At 46.2% G+C, this 17,316-nt stretch overlaps 1 protein-coding gene across 2 annotated transcripts in view; it reads right to left on the bottom strand.

The window, feature by feature from the left end:
* Positions 1-17,316, bottom strand: part of LOC139272592 (ATPase family AAA domain-containing protein 2-like) — a 114,773-nt gene that overhangs the window by 95,177 nt on the left and 2,280 nt on the right. For both annotated transcript variants that reach the window (XM_070888668.1, XM_070888677.1), the window contains exons 2-5: positions 9,508-9,674; positions 9,183-9,223; positions 4,096-4,267; positions 3,862-3,970 (exon numbers count right to left, since the gene is read on the bottom strand). In XM_070888668.1, the coding sequence (XP_070744769.1) occupies positions 3,862-3,970; positions 4,096-4,267; positions 9,183-9,223; positions 9,508-9,674 (489 nt within the window). The remainder of the gene's footprint in view (positions 1-3,861; positions 3,971-4,095; positions 4,268-9,182; positions 9,224-9,507; positions 9,675-17,316) is intronic.

Below are 17,316 nucleotides of genomic sequence, written 5' to 3'. Positions count from 1 at the left end.
GTTGTGCCTGGCTTTGGCTCAGCGCTTTCCCTTTTTGAGAATAGCTGAATTTGAAAAATAAATTGACGGGAGGAGAATTGTCATGATTAAACACTGCATGGCTGTGTCAACCAAAGCCTTCCACCCAGCCAGGCTACAAAGGATGGTCTACATCAACTCTCAACCATGCCAGTCAACAACCACGAGGACTCAAACTCGTACGTGCATGGTTTGCAAGGACGGGTATTTGACACTTAAAATCGGTTCTACCTCTCTCGACTTAAATAATAGAAACCAGCAAAGGACGACTAAAAATAGATTATGAGTGTAAACTAGCAAGAAATATAAGGACAGACAGCAAGAGCTTCTACAGGTATATAAAAAGGAAGAGAGTAGCTAAAGTAAATGTTGGTCCCTTAGAGGATGAGACTGGGGAATTAATAATGGAGAACAGTGAAATGGCAGAGAATTTGAACAAATATTGTGTTTTGGTCTTCACAAAAAGCATCCCAATAATAAATAATCAAGGAGCGATAGGAAGGGGGAAACCTAAAACAATCACGAGAAAAAGTACTAGGCAAACTAATGGGAATAAAGTTGGACAAGTCCCTTGGACATGGCCTGCATCCTAGAGTCTTAAAAGAAGTGGCTGCAGAGATAGTGGCTGCATTGGTTGTAATCTACCAAAATTCCCTGGATCCTGGAGGTCTCAGCAGACTGGAAAACTACAAATATAACACCCCTATTTAAGAAAGGAGGGAGATAGAAAGCAGGAAACTACAGACCAGTTAGCCTAACATCTTTCATTGGGAAAATGCTGGAGTCCATTATTAAGGAAGTAGTATTGTAGCAGGCCATTTCGAAAATCATAATATAGTCAAGCAGAGTCAGCACGGTTTTATGAAAGGGATATGTTTGATAAAGAACTCTAGCAAATTTGAGGATGTAACGAGCAGGGTGGATAAAGAGAAACCAGTAGTGTATTTGAATTTCCAGAAGGCATTCGATAAGGTGCCACCTAAAAGGCTACATAAAATGACTTGGATGAAGGGACAGAGTGTAATGTAGCTAAATTTACCAATGATACAAAAGATAGGTGGGAAAGTTGTGAGGAGGACCCAAAGAATCTGCAAAGGGATATCATCATAGGCAGTACCTCAGAATCGAGGAAGACTTGCTTCCACTCTTAGCATGAGTTCTTAGGTGGCTGTACAGTCCAATACCAGTCTCTGTCACAGGTGTGACAGATGGTGGTTGAAGGAAAGGGTGGGCCGGGAGTCTGGTTTGCCGCACGCTCCTTCCACTGCCTGCGCTTGATTTCTGCATGCTCTTGGCGATGAGACTCTAGGAGCACAGCACCCTCCCGGATGCACTTCCTCCACTTAGGGCAGTCTTTGGCCAGGGACTCCCAGGTGTCAGTGGGGATGTCGCACTTTATCAGGGAGGCTTTGAGGGTGTCCTTGAAACGCTTCCACTGCTTACCTTTGGCCTGTTTGCCGCGGAGGAGTTCCCAGTAGAGCGCTTGCTTTGGGAGTCTCGTGTCTGGTATGTGAACTATGTGGCCTGCCCAGCGGAGCTGATCAAGTGTGGTCAGTCAGTGCTTCAATGCTGGGGATGTTGACCTGGACCAGGACGCTAATGTTGGTGCATCTGTCCTCCCAGGGGATTTGTAGGAACTTGAGATACATCATTGGTGGTATTTCTCCAGCGACTTGATGTCTACTTACATGGTCCACATCTCAGCCATACAGGAGGGCGGGTATTACTACAGCCCTGTAGACCATGAGCTTGGTGACAGTTTTGAGGGCCTGATCGTCAATCATTCTTTTCCGAAGGCTGCACTGGCACACTGCAGGCAGTGTTGGATCTCGTCATCAATACCTGCTCTTGTTGATAGGAGGCTGCCGAGATAAAAGAAGTGGTCCATGTTGTCCAGGGTCGTGCCGTGGATCTTGATGTCTGGGGGGGGGGGGGCAGTGCTGTGCGGCGAGGACAGGCTGGTGGAGGACCTTTGTCTGTTTAGCGTAATGGGCATTCTTTCGTACACCTCAGTAAATACGTCGACTATGTCCTGGAGTTCAGCCTCTGTGTGTGCACAGACGCAGGCGTCGTCCGCGTACTGTAGCTCGACGACAGAGGTTGGGGTGATCTTGGACCTGGCCTGGAGATGACGAAGGTTGAACAGCTTCCCACTGGTTCTGTAATTTAGTTCCACTCCAGCGGGGAGCTGGTCAACTGTGAGGTGAGCATGGCAGCAAGGAAGCGATGAAAAAACAACAAGGCTACCAGAGCGGATGGAATCCTTGCTGAGGCACTGAAGTATGGCGGAGCGGCACTGCTGGCGCAAATACATGACCTCATCTCTCACCTGAAGGGAGGAGAGCATGCCAGGAAATCTTAGAGATGCAGTGATCGTGACCATCTTTCAAAAAGGGGACAAGTCCAACAGCGGCAACTACAGAGGAATCTCCCTGCTATCAGCCACTGGGAAAGTTATCACTAGAGTCCTCCTCAACAGTCTTCTCCCAGTGGCCGAGGAGCTCCTCCCGGAGTTGCAGTGCGGATTTCGTCCCCTCCGGGGTACAATGGACATGATTTTTGCAGCGTGACAGCTGCAGGAAAATGTAGGGAACAGTGCCAGCCCTTATACATGGCCTTCTTCGACCTTACAAAGGCCTTTGACACCGTCAACCGCGAGGGTCTATGGAGCGTCCTGCTCAGTTTTAGATGTCCCCAAAAGTACATCACCATCCTCCGCCTGCTCAATGATGACATGCAGGCTGTGATCCTTACCAACGGATCCATCATAGACCCAATCCACATCCGGACCGGGGTCAAGCAGAGCTGCGTCAAGCAGAGCTGCGTCATCGCCCCAAACCTCTTCTCAATCTTCCTTGCTGCCATGCTCCACTTCACAGTTGAAAGGGATATAGACAGGCTGTGAGTGGACAAATATTTGGCAAAAGCAGTATTATGTGGGAAAATGTGAAGTTAATCCACTTTGATAGGAAAAATAAAAAAGCAAATTATTTAAAATGGAGATTAGAAAATGCTGCAGTTCAGAGGGATCTGAAACATGAAACACACAGAGTTGGCATGCAGGAATAGCAAGTAATTAGGAAGGCAAATGGAATGTTGGTCTTTATTGCAAGGGGAGAGAGTATAAAAGCAGGGAAGTCCTGCTACAATTGTATAGGGTGTTGGTAAGACCTGACCTGGAGTACTGCGTACAGTTTTGGTCTTCTTATTTAAGGAGGGATATACTTGCTTTGGAGGCAGTTGAGAAGGTTCACTAGGTTGATTCCTGAAATGAAGGGGTTGTCTTATGAAGAAAGATTGAGTAGGTTGGGCCCTTACTCATTGCAGTATAGAAGAATGAGAGGTGATCTTATTGAAATGTATAAGATTATGAGGGGGCTTGATAGGGTAGATGCAAAGAGGATGTTTCCCCTCATGGGGAAATCAAGAACTAGGGTGCATACTTTCAGAATAAGGGGTCGCCCATTTAGAACGGAGATGAGGAGGAACTTCTTCTCAGAGGGTTGTGAATCTGTGGAATGCTCCACCCCAGAGAGCTGTGGAGACTGGGTCATTGAATATATTTAAGGTGGAGACAGACAGATTTTAGAACAATAAGGGAGTCGAGGGTTATGGGTCAGGCAAGGAAGTGGAGTTGAAGCCAAGATCAGATCAGTCATGATCTTATTGAATGGTGGAGCAGGCTCGAGGGGCCAAATGGCTTACCCCTGCTCCTATTTCTTATGTAATAGCTAACATTTCTAATTTACCAATTTTTCAACCATGCAGTTCAATCTAGCCACATTCAGATGCAGTTCACAAATCACATTTCAACTATTTAAAGTAATGCCCAAAGTAACTTGCTTCATCTTCCTCTGCATCATTGAGTACTCTTAAATTCTCCAACTCTCTCATTCTCTGACGACGCATTTTCTTCATGTCATCCATTTTCTGCAAAACAGCTTCTGCAGTGCTATCCAACAAATGTTTGCAAATGAAGAAAACAAGTTAGTTTCCAGTAACACGTTCCACACAGTAAGAGTCTGATTCCTAGTTGTTGAATCATAAGCACAGAAAGAAAACGTTCCCAACTCTTACTTTGTTATCAATTTATCAAAGAGTACAGATTGGTTTAACTTTTTGTAGCGATTTCTTCGGAGCCGACAACTGCGCCGCACTTCTGTATCAGTGCCTTCTTCATGTACTCTTTCCTCCACTTCCATTTCAGCTCTGTTACTCCGAAGTGATCTGGTGACTGGAGCTGCATTCACTAGAAAGAGAATACCACAGATGACCATCATATAACCCAAGCTCTACATGTTTATCGTGTTTAAATCCACTTGTTTCTCTAGATGATTCAGATGCCGGCTTTACAAAGCATTAGTGTATTAACAGCATAGAAACAGGCCATTTGGCCGAGCAGGTCCATGCTGCATACGAGCCTCCTCCCACTCTTCATCTAACCCTCTCAACATTTCCTTCAAATCGGTGTCAGCCATGGCTCAGTGGGTAGCACACTCGCCTCGGAGTCAGAAGGTTCAAGTCCCACTTCAGAGACTTGAGCACAAAAATCCATGGTGACATTCCTATGGTGACAAAGAGAACAGTTGGGAAATCCTGCTTGACAAATCTTCTAGAATTTTGTGAGGATGTAACTGGTAGTGGACAAGGGAGAACCGGTGGATGTGGTGTATTTGGACTTTCAAAAGGCTTTTGACACGGTCCCACACAAGAGATTGGTGTGCAAAATTAAAGAACATGGTATTGGGGTAATGTACTAACGTGGATAGAGAACTGGTTGGCAACAGGAAGCAGAGTCGGGATAAACGGGTCCTTTTCAGAATGGCAGGCAGTGACTAGTGGAGTGCCGCAGGGCTCAGTGCTGGGACCCCAGCTCTTTACAATATACATTAACGATTTAGATGAAGGAATTGAGTGTAATATCTCCAAGTTTGTAGATGACACTAAGCTGGGTGGCGGTGTGAGCTGTGAGGACGCTAAAAGGCTGCAGGGTGACTTGGACAGGTTAGGTGAGCGGGCAAACGAGTGGCAGATGCAGTATAATGTGGATAAATGTGAGGTTATCCACTTTGGTGGCAAAAACACGAGGGCAGACTATTATCTGAATGGCGGCAGATTAGGAAAAGGGGAGGTGCAACGAGACCTGGCTGTCATGGTACATCGTCATTGAAAGTTGGCATGCAGGTACAGCAGGCGGTGAAGGCAGCAAATGGTATGGTTGGCCTTCATAGCTAGGGGATTTGAGTATAGGAGCAGGGAGGTCTTACTACAGTTGTACAGGGCCTTCGTGAGGCCTCACCTGGAATAGTGTGTTCAGTTTTGGTCTCCTAATCTGAGGAAGGACATTCTTGCTATTGAGGGAGTGCAGCGAAGATTCACCAGACTGATTCCTGGGATGGCAGGACTGACATATGAGGAGACTGGATCGACTGGGCTTGTATTCACTGGCGTTTAAAAGGATGAAGGGAGATCTCATAGAAACATAAAATTCTGACGGGACTAGACAGGTTAGATGCAGGAAGAATGCTCCTGATGTTGCAGAAGGCCAGAACCAGGTGACATAGTCTAAGGATAAGGGGTAAGCCATTTAGGACTGAGATGAGGAGAAACTTCTTCACTCAGAATTGTTAACCTGTGGAATTCCCTACTGCAGAGTTGTTAATGCCAGTTCATTGGATATGTTCAAGAGGGAGTTGGATATGGCCCTTACGGCTAAAGGGATCAAGGGGTATGGAGAGAAAGCAGGAAAGGGGTACTGAGGTGAATGATCAGCCATGATCTTGTTGAATGGTGGTGCAGGCTTGAATGGCCTACTCCTGCACCTATTTTCTATGTTTCTATGTGTCCCGGCGCAGTACTGAGGGGGTGCTGCACTGTCAGAGGTGCTGTCTTTTGGATGAGATGTTAAACAGAGGTAACCATAAAGGTAATGTGTGTGTGGAGGCAGAAGACGCGATTATGGTTCTTAATGAATACTTTGCGCCTGTTTTCACAAGAGAGGGATGATGCAGACATTGCAATCAGGGAGGAGTGGTGAAAAATATTAGGTGAAATAAATATTAAGGGGTTTAGCAGCTTTGAAAGTGGATAAATACCCAGGCCTGATGAAATGTATCCCAGCAAGAGGAAATAGCAGAGGCTCTGACCATTACTTTCCAATCCTCTCTAGCTACAGGTGCGGTGCCAGAGGACTGGAGGACTGCTAACATGGTACCTTTGTTTAAAAAGGGAGTAAAGGGTCGACCGAGTAATTACAGCCTAACCTCGGTGGTGGAAAAATTATTGGAAAAAATTCTGAGGGACAGGATAAACCTTTATTTAGAAAGACACTGATTAGTAGAGGACAGTCAGCATGGATTTGTTAAAAGATCGTGTCTGACTAACTTGATTGAATTTTTTTGAGGAGGTAACTAAGAGGGTCGATGAGGGTCGTGCGTTTGATAAGGTCCCACATGGCAGACTGGTCACAAAAGTAAAAGCCCACGGGATCCAAGGCAATGTGCCAAGTTGGATCCAAAGTTGGCTCAGAGGCATGAAGCAAAGGGTACTGGTTGATGGCTGTTTTTGTGACTGGAAGGCTGTTTCCTGTGGGGTTCGGCAGGGCTCAGTACCAAGTCCCTTGCTTTTTGTGGTATCTATCAATGATTTTGACCTGAATATAGGGGGTATGATTAAGAAGTTTGCAGATGATACAAAAATCAGCTGTGTGGTTGATAATGAAGAAGGAAGCTGTAGACTACAGGAAGATATCAATGTCAGGTGGGCAGAACAGTGGCAAATGGAATACAATCTGGAAAAGTGTGAGATAATGCATTTGGAGAGGGCTACCAAAGGGATTACACATTAAATGGTAGGACACAGAAGTGTAGAAAAACAAAGGGATCTTGGAGCCAATGTGCAGAGATCCCTGAAGGTCGCAGGCCAGGTAGATAAGGTGGTTAAGATGGCATATGGAATAATTGCCTTTATTAGCTGAGACATCAAGTACAAGAGCAGGGAGGTTATGCTTGAACTATATAAAACACTAGAGTACTGTGTGCAGTTCTGGTCACATTACTGGAAAAATGTGATTGCATTAGAGAGGGTACAGAGGAGATTTACGAGGATGTTGCCTGACTGGAGAATTTTAGCTATGAGGAAAGGCTGGGTTTGTTTTCTTTGGAACAGAGGAGGCTGAGGGCAGACCTTTTGAGGTGTATAAGATTATGAGGGGCCTAGATAAGAGTGGAGAGGAAGGACCTATTCTCTTAGCAGAGGGGTCTACAACCAGGGGGCATAGATTTGAAGTAACTGGTAGGAGGTTTAGTGGGGATTTGAGGCAAAATGATTTCATACAGATGGGGGGGGGGGGGGGGGGCTGGAAGTCACTGCTGAAAGGGTGGTAGAGGCAGAAGCCCTCAACATTTAAAAAGTGCTTGGCTGTGCACTTAAAATGCTGTAACCTACAAGGCTATGGACCAAGAAAGTGGGATTAGGCTGGATAGCTTTTTGTCGGCTGGCATGGACACGATGGGCCGAAATGGCTTCTTTCCATGCTGTAAATGTCTGTTTACCTATGATGTGTTAAATACATCTGTGCTATTTACCTCAACTACTCCTGGGGTTTCACATTCTAACCACTCTCTAGAAGTTTTTCCTGAATTCCCTATTGGATTTATTGGTGACTATTTCATATTTATGGTCTCTAGTTCTGATCTCATCGCAAGTGGAATCATCTCTAGGTTTACCCCCTCGAACCCTTTCATAATCTTAACGACCTCTATCAGGTTTGTATAATACAGAATAATTAACAAACAGCAATATGACTCTCAGCTGAGCTCCAGACCCTATAATCCTCTCCATCACAAAAACCGCCTGCTTCCACCTCTAACATTCCTGGTCTCCTCCCCTGGTTCAGCACATCTGCTGCTGAAATCTTCATCCATGATTTTGTTACCTCCTGACTCAACTACTCCAATGCTCTCCTGACCGGCCTCCCATTCTCCATAAACTTGAACTCATACAAAACTCTGCTGCCCATATTCTAACCCATACCAAGCCCCATTCATCCATCACCCCGGTGCTCTCTGACCTATACTGGCTCCTGGTTTCATCATGTTCAAATCCCTCCATGGTCTCACCTCTCCCTATCTCCAAGTTCCTCGGGCCCTACCACCCTCTTCCAATTCTGCGATCATCCAATTCTGGCCTTCTATGCTCCCCCCACCCCACGATTGGCAGCCGTGCCTTCAGTTGTCTAGGCACTAAAATTCCCTCCTTAGGCCTCTCTGCCTCTACCTCCTCCTTCAAGACCCTCCTTAAAACGTACTTTGAACAACCTATTTGTCATCCCGCCAACTATCTCCATGTGGTTCGGTGTCAAATTTTGTCTGATTATACATAGGATGTTTTCCTATCTAAAAAGGCACTATATAAAAGCAAGTTGTTGCTTAATGGGATACAAAATTGATCCCACTTGTACAACATTGCCCTGAATCTTCGAGCAATACAAAATTATCTGCCACTTCCAATATGTTCAGGTTAACAGCTACCTCTCGTATTCTCATTCTCATATAATCTGCTATATTATATGACACACCAACATTAACGTCCTCGACCAGGCCAACATCCCCAGCATTGAAGCACTGACCACACTCAATCAGCTCCATTGGGCAGGCCACATTGTTTGCATGCCAGACACGAGAATCCCAAAGCAAGCGCTCTACTCTGAACTCCTTCACGACAAACGAGCCAAAGGTGGGCAGAGTAAACGTTACAAGGACACCCTCAAAGCTTCCCTGATAAAGTGCAACATCCCCACTGACACCTGGGAGTCCCGGACCAAAGACTGCCCTAAGTGGATGAAGTGCATCCGGGAGGGCGCTGAGCACCTAGTCTCATCGCCGAGAGCACGCAGAAATCAAGCGCAGGCAGTGGAAAGAGCGTACGGCAAACCAGCCCCACCTACCCCTTCCCTCAACGACTGTCTGTCCCAACTGTGACAGACTGTGGTTCGCGTATTGGGCTCATTTTTAGAGTGGAAGCAAGTCTTCCTTGACTCCGAGGGACTGTCTATGATGAGGACTGATCTCAGCAGATTTAATATGACATTCCCAGATCTATTTGATATACATTAGTGAAATAAAGCACTTAAAGCAACTATTCAAAAGAAAAGTTTGATTTACCTTCTTTATGACTTCTGTTGATTTTTAGTCTTAACGACTGCCTGTAGAGAGAAGAATAGTGCTTAAAGACTGAAGGGAAAATGTTTGGGTGAGGAAAATATAAATAGCTATCTGAATGCCAGTAATTATTTGTTTCTTGGTATTTACAGAAATATAATGGCATACTAAAAGTTACAACACAAAAATAATCAAGATAGACATGTCAAGATATAAATTTAAGACAATCCAATGCATAGATCACAGAAGGAATCTACGACACTGTAAAAGTAGAGGAATCATACATTATTCAATATAATAACTAATTAGTTACGAACAATTCCTTTACCTGGTAAAATGTTGTCCTTCCATCCCATTATTACCCGTCTCTTCCATGCTCTTTACATTGCAGCTCGAATCTAAGGAGGTGTCAGGTTGGTTAAACCGACTTTTCCTTCTCAAAGCATGAAACAGATTACATTTGAGGCTTTCCTTCACATTTCCAGACAAGTAACTCTGCAATAAAACAATTAGACTGAGATCTGGATGATTCAGCAAACTGCAAACATTTTATTAAAAGCTGCTACAAATCTAGAATGGTTGGAAATGAGCAGAATTGGTTAGTGGACTTTCTGTCCAGAAGTCAGGGGAAAAGCTTGCACAGCATTTGCAAGTGTGCCAGCACATGTAAAACTGAGTGCGTGCAGGGGGGTGGGCAACATCCCCCCCCCCCTCCATTTATTCGGTGATCCTCTCACTTCTTCAATTATGTGCAGCAGTGTCACATTTTGACTATTTCCAATTTGAGAAAAGAGTCAACTTTTCTAACAAATCATTTATTGCTTTGTCTATGGGTGGAAAAAACTTGTAATGCACTTTGTTTTTAAAAGCCGGGTTATTGGACCCTTCTTCCACCTTCCATATACTTCAGCTCATCCAAAACTCTGCTGCCCGTATCCCAACTTGCATCAAGTCCCATTCACCCATCTGTGCTCGCATTGGTCCAGCACGTCTCTATTTTAAAATTCTCATCCTGGTGTTCAAATCCTTCCATGGCCATGCCTTGTAACCACCTCCAGCCCTACAACCCTCCAATAACTCTGCGATCCTCCAATTCTGGCCTCTGGCACATCTCCTATTTCCATCATCCCACCAGCTTTCAGCTGCCTAGGCCATAAGTTCTAGAACTCCTTAAACCTCTGTCCTCCTTTAAGATGCTCCTTAAAACCTACCTCTGATCAAACTTTTAACCACCAGTCCCTAATATCTTTTATGGTGACTGTCAAATTTCTCTGATAACGCTCCTGTGGAGTACTCTTGCAATCTTAATAGGTTAAAGGCTCTATATAAATGGAAGTTGTTGTTGTAAAACATCTCACGCATTGTGTTGGAAAACCTGACATTCTTTGTGAAATCGTGATTGAAGAGAGATACCAAAATGCCATCCTGGCTTTTGAAAGAGAGCCATCAAGCAGAAAACAGTCGTGAAAGACAGGAGACAGCAGGGAAAAGTTGGTCTGCTCTGGTCGGCAAGAATGAATCCAGGAGTTAATCAAACAAGACAACCACTAAAGCGGGGTAGCACAACCTGTTCAATATCTATCATGTTATGTGGAGATAAGGACCTAAAGATCAGGCGGCATGAACTGGGCGGGGGCCAATTGTGGCAATGAGACCCGATTTCAGGTCAATGGGTAGCTGGTCATTTAGACTACTTCATCTGTATGTTAATTATATGTAGGTATCATTGATACTTGCATGGCATCAAAGAACTCCTGCTGATCACCTGGTTTGTGTACATTGGCCATTGGAGGGAGCAGAATGCGCCGGCCCGGAAAACAGCACAGTCCCGGCCTGCAAGGCCATCAGCAGGCCAGGGCCATTGGAGGGAGCAGCGTGCGGCAGCCCGGCCCGGTCCCAGCCTGCAAGACCATCAGCAGGCCAGGGCCATTGGAGGGAGCAGCATGCGCAGCATGCCACTTCAGGAAGCAGCGCGTGATGCTGCAGGAGGGAGACGGCTGCGAAGCCAGGTCGCTGACTGCAGTGCGGGCAGGCACAGAAGGGGCGAAGGAGCGGCAAGAATGTGTCAAAGGAAGTGACCGGGGCCCAGAAGAGGCATGAGTTTGGGGCTAAGAGGAGAGGGCCCTGGGGCAGCACGGGGCAGCCCACACTGCAAAATGTGCGCGTATTTGGAGACCAGCTCTGCTGCACAGACCTGTCATCTTGGGTAATCCTTGCCACTGGACCAAGACCTAGCTCTGTTAAGCCCATATGGTGGCTGGTGTGCAACAGCCACCACACGTTAAAAAAATCCACGCACAGGCATCTTCCACCCTTCAAGATGTAGTTCGGGATCTGGAATATTAGGTCCTTCATTGAAACACCTGTGAACTCATCCCTTTATGGCGTGGAAGCAAGTCATCCTCGCTTTGAGGGACCGTCCATGATGATTGTGTGCAGTAATTCATGAAGCAGTTAGATGTGATTTCAAGACAATGGTCATTTAGTCTACATCATCTGTATGTTAATTATTTGTATGTACCATTGATTATATTCCATGGAATATAGAGCTCAAAGGCCTAATTTTGTAACAGAGATGTGAGAGAAGGCTGTTTGAGAGACTCAAAATTGGCAGGTGTGCGCCTCACAAGCAGAGAGCTGGCTATGTGAAATGTCGCAGTAGCATTCATACTGGGTTTGTACAAGTATGAATGTTTAAATAAAATACCCGATCCTGCCATTACTACAACTGAGTGTGTGTAATTCCGACGTTTAAAGCAACAAAGCAAAAAGAGCAAGAAAGCTGTCCATCATCATCATAGGCAGTCCCTTGGAATCATGGATGACTTGCTCCCACTCTAAAAATTAGTCCTTAGGTGGCTAACAGTCCAATACGAGAGCCACAGTTCCTGTCACAGGTAAACAGATAGTTGTTGAAGGTATGGGAGGGTGGGATAGATTTGCCACACGTTCTTTCCGCTGCCCGCGCTTGATTTCTGCATGCTCTTGGCGAGGAGACTTGAGGTGCTCAGTGCCCTCCTGGATGCCCTTCCTCCACTTAGGGAGGTCTTGGCCAAGGACTCCCAGGTGTCAGTGGGGATGTTGCACTTCATCAGGGAGGCTTTGAGGGTGTCCTTATAAAGTTTCCTCTGCCCACCTTTGGCTCGCTTGCCGTGAAGGAGTTCCAAGTAGAGCGCTTGCTTTGGGAGTCTCGTGTCTGGCATGTGAACAATGTGGCCTGCCCAGCAGAGCTGATCAAGTATGGTCAGTGCTTCAATGCTGGGGATGTTGGCCTGGTCGAGGACGCTGATATTGGTGCGTCTGTCCTCCCAGGGGATTTGTAGGATCTTGCGGAGACATCGTTGGTGATACTTCTCCAGCGACTGGAGGTGTCTACTGTACATGGTCTATGTCTCTGAGCCGTACAGGAGGGCGGGTATTACTACAGCCCTATAGACCACGAGCTTGGTGGCAGATTTGAGGGCCTGGTCTTCAAACACTTTTCCTCAGGCAGCCGAAGGCTGTGTTGGCGCACTGGAGGCTGTGTTGAATCTCGTCTTCAATGTCTGCTCTTGGTGATAAGAGGCTCCCGAGGTATGGGAAATGGTCCATGTTATCCAGGGCCGTGCCGTGGATCTTGATGTCGGGGGGAGGGGGGGGGGGGGGGGAAGTGCTGTGCGGTGAGGACACCGCTCATCGACTACGTTTTCCTGTGGCTGCATTCAGGGCATAGCAATTTGGCAAAGGGGGCCTAAAACAAGCGTTCGCACTCATTTTCATTTGAAAAGGACCCATCAGTTTCAGGCACTGTACTTCTCTTTTTCTATCTTCACCAATGTGGAGGCCGGTGCACGTTCTGCACGAAATACGTGCGCACAAACCACCTGCTATATTGGACATGGTCATCCACTTTACGTCTGTAAAATGGGAGTGTGGGTGGGAAAAGAGAGGCAGCATCAATTTCTAGGCCAAGGTGCATTAACTGAACTAAGAGAATCTGGTCGTATTTATTCCTCTGCATGTTCACCCTGCTGTAAAATAAATAGCTAAATGATTCAAACTAAGCTTCCCCTCTGATGTTGACAATGCTCTCAAGCAGCACTTACTCACCAATAACCTGCTCACCGATGCTCAGTTTGGGTTCTGTCAAGACATCTCGGCTCCAGACCGCATTGGTCCAAACAGACAAAAGAACTAAATTCCAGAGGCGAGAGTGACTGCCGTTGACATCAAGGGAACATTTGACAGAGTGTGGCATCAAGGTGCCCTAGTAAAATTGAAGTCAATGGAAATTAGGAGAAAAACTCTCCACTGGCTGGAGTCATTGATAGCACAGAGGAAGATGGTTGTGGTTGTTGGAGGCTAACCCTCTCAGCCCCAGGACATCACTGCAGGAGTTCCTCAGGGCAGTGTCCTCAACCCAACCATCGTCAGCTGCTTTATCATATCAGAAGTGGGATGCTGGCTGATGATTGCACAGATTGGCAACTCCTTAGATAATAAAACAATCTATGCCCGCATGCAGCAAGACCTGGACAACATTCAGGCATGGGCTGATAAGTGACAATTAATATTCACACCACACAAGTGCCAGGCAATGACTATCTCGAACAACGGTGTGCAACCTCCACCCCATGACATTCAACGGCATTACCATTGCCAAATCCCCCACCAACATCCAGGGGGAGTCACCATTGACCAGAAACTTAACTGGACCAGCCATAAACACTGTGGCAACAAGAGCAGGTCAGAGGCTGGGTATTCTGCGGCGAGTGTCTCACCTGACTCCCCAAAGCCTTTCCACCATCTACAAGGCACAAGTCAGGAGTGCGATGGAATATTCTTCACTTGCAGCTCCAACACTTAAGAAGCTCGACACTATCCAAGACAAAGCAGCCCTCTTGATAGGCACCGCATCCACCATCTTAAATATTCACTCCCTACACCGACGCCGTGGCTGCAGTTCGTACCACCTACAATATGCACTGCAGCAACTCTCCAAGGCTTGTTCAACAGCACCTCCCAAACCCACGACAATCTACCACCTAGAAGGACAATGGGAGCAGGCGCACGAGAACATCACCACCTCCAATTTCCCCTCCAAGTCACACACCATCCTGACTTGGAAATATATCAGCATTCTTTCATAGTCACTGGGTCAAAATCCTGGAACTCTTTCTCCCCCCACCTCTCCCCTAAGCACCTAACAGCACTATGGGACTACCTTCACCATGCAGACTACAGCAGTTCAAGAGGGCAGTCCACCACCATCTTCTCAAGGGCAATTAGGGATGGGCAATAAATGCGGGCCTTGCCAGTGAAGCCCATATCCCAGGAACAAATAAAAAAAACCTCAGCTTTTGGAGAGATTGAAGAAACACAAAAATCTAGACTGACACTCCAATGCAGTACAGCACTGTCGGAAGTGTTGCCTTTTGTCTGCTCCCACGTAAAAGATCCCAGGGCACTATTTCAAAGAACAGCAGGGGACTTCTCCCCAGGTGTCCTGGTCAATATTTATCCCTCAATCAACATCATTAGAAAAACAGATTATTTGGTCATCAGCACATTGCTGTTTGTGGGAGCTTGCTGTGCACAAACTGGCTGCTGTGTTTCCTACATTACAACAGTGACGACACTTCAAAATTGCCTATGAAGTGCTTTGGGACATCGAGGTTGTGGAAGGTGCTTTAGAAATACAAGTTTTTTTTTCTCTTAATATGCTAAAGACAGAGATCCAGTTCAGGTCAAAAAGGGGGTTCCATCAAGAACCTATCATACAAGCAGATATGGGGCAACAAGAGTCAATCAAATAATATACACTCAGATTACTTACAGGAATAATTGTTGCCAATGAATCAGAGAAGGAATTTACAAGCAAACCCAAATTTGCAACCGGCACCATCAATGTGGATCAACTCATGCGCAGAGACCAAGAATCAGAGACTATCAAATGCAGCAGAAAATAGCTGTTGTAACGCCTTAAAGGGGCACCTGCACGTGCTGCTGTGCAAGTACACTATTTTTAAACTGTTTTTTGCTGGCAAAAGAAAAGTACAAGGCCCCCAGAGAAGACAGTTGCATTTACAGACAGCGCCCTGGAGATAATATTACAAGAGAGTTGCCATCTTTGGCAACTGCAGAAGGTAGCTGTTTGCACTGCAGAGGAAGAGTGGCAGAGCATAGGAATCGTTTTTATAGGCAGCATGTCTTCCATTCAATTTTTTTTCCCCGTTTGGGCGTCAGCATTTATTGTCCATCTATAATTGCCCTCGAGAAGGTGGCAGTGAGCTGCCTTCTTGAACTGCTGCAATTCGTGTGGGAATGGTACTCCCCCAGTGCTATTAGGGAGGAAGTTACATGAGTTTGACCCAGCGACAATGAAGGAACAGCGATATAATTCCAAGTCAGGATAGTGTGCAACATATGCAGGGGAACTTGGAGATGATGGTGCTCACATGCACCTGCTGCTCGTCCTTCTTGGTAGTACAGTAAGCAGGTTTGGGAGGTGCTGTCGAAGAAACCTTGCTGCAATGCATCTTGTGGATGGTACACATTGCCACAGTGGTGGAGGAAGTGAATATTTAAGGTGGACACATTTCACCACATTGAAGTCTGCCAAGGTAAGCGTCTGCTGAATAGATGTGCACTAATGACTGAATAATAAATGGGTATGCCAATTAATCTATTAAGCAGCTTGCAAGTAAAAGCAATAGTTCGCTATGGCACAACAGTGCTTGAAACCCAATGATTCAGATCCTGTTCAGATGCGGCTCCCAATATAGTCATAACAAAAACATAGAATTGTGTGTCTTGGTTTTAAATAACTGAGCAGCTGTCACATTTCCAAATTTGGGTTACAAGGAAGCCTTTATAACCTCAAAATAGAGAGAGACATACTTCACACATTAAGTCAGACCTAACATATTCTAGAATGTAATGTCTATTACAAAAAGATTACAACCTACTCAATTACAACATAACTATGCCATAGAGGGAATGGATACAAAGAAATTCAATGCGTTTATTTGGCACACAGCACGATGAGATGAATGACCAGTTTGTCTGGTTTTGGTGATACTAATTGAAGGAAGAATGCAGAACACCTGCATCAATCAAAAAGAGTTGTGACATTTCTATATCTACCTGAACAGGCAGATGGATTCCTTAGTATCTATAGAAAATCATAAACGGCACCTCCGGCACTGCAGTCCAGATTCCGGTCTTGGGGGGGGGGGGGGGGGGGGGGGGGGGTGGCTTGAGTCCACAACTTCTAACTTAAAAAGCTGTCGACTGAACCAAGCTGACGACTACATCTAGCAGTGCAAAAACATTAGCAAACAAAGTTTATTTCAAATGCAAAGACTGAAGCAAAATGACAAATAGCTGTACGTCTCAACAGTGAACTCCTCGAGACCTACTAACTTAACTACATTCAGAGAAGAACAAAATTGTGATCTCAGACATCACCTTGCAGTGCTCCTCTTGCTCCAACTAGAGCGAGAGCTAAATGCGATGGAGGCACAGCTGTCCCAGTAGTTGGAGCAATGTGAAATCCCGTCCTCAATCTCTGCGGCTCGAATAGAGGACTTGCGCTGTAGCAATGAATGCTGGGAAACCTCAACTTCCATAGTCAACAGAAAATGCTCACAAATCCCAACTGAGTCGTCGAGACCATTTAAAATGATGCAAAGACAAAAAAAGAGAAAATCGAACAGAGCTGGGATGGTGTGCAGTATAATGAGAAGCAGACATAAAAATATCTTTCACGCTGACACTTGGCCGAACCCTGCCCACAGCCCACGTGACCGGTTGTTTTTCAGCGGCCAGTCACCGCCTGAAGCCTGAAATCTTGGACAGAAGCTCCCCAGCTCACTCACTAGGCCGTTTCAAAACACTAATCTATGTTGACGTCTGCGACAATAAAACAAACTAAAAAGCACACACACAGCCGTAGCTCCGTCACTCCCCCTGGAGCAGCCAGTGAGCGAACCCCCCCCAGCCCCTGTCCTCGCCCCACACACTCCCTCCTCCTCCTCCTCCTCGCCCCACACACACACTCTCTCTCTCTTCCCCCCCCCCACACACTCTGTCCCCCACCTGCCCCCCCCCGCACCACCACTCCCCCCTCGCCCCTCACCACCAACACCACTCCCCA

Source organism: Pristiophorus japonicus, chromosome 1 (genome assembly GCF_044704955.1).
Source record: "Pristiophorus japonicus isolate sPriJap1 chromosome 1, sPriJap1.hap1, whole genome shotgun sequence".
Taxonomy (NCBI): domain Eukaryota; kingdom Metazoa; phylum Chordata; class Chondrichthyes; family Pristiophoridae; genus Pristiophorus; species Pristiophorus japonicus.
This window is presented reverse-complemented; position numbering and strand designations above follow the sequence as displayed.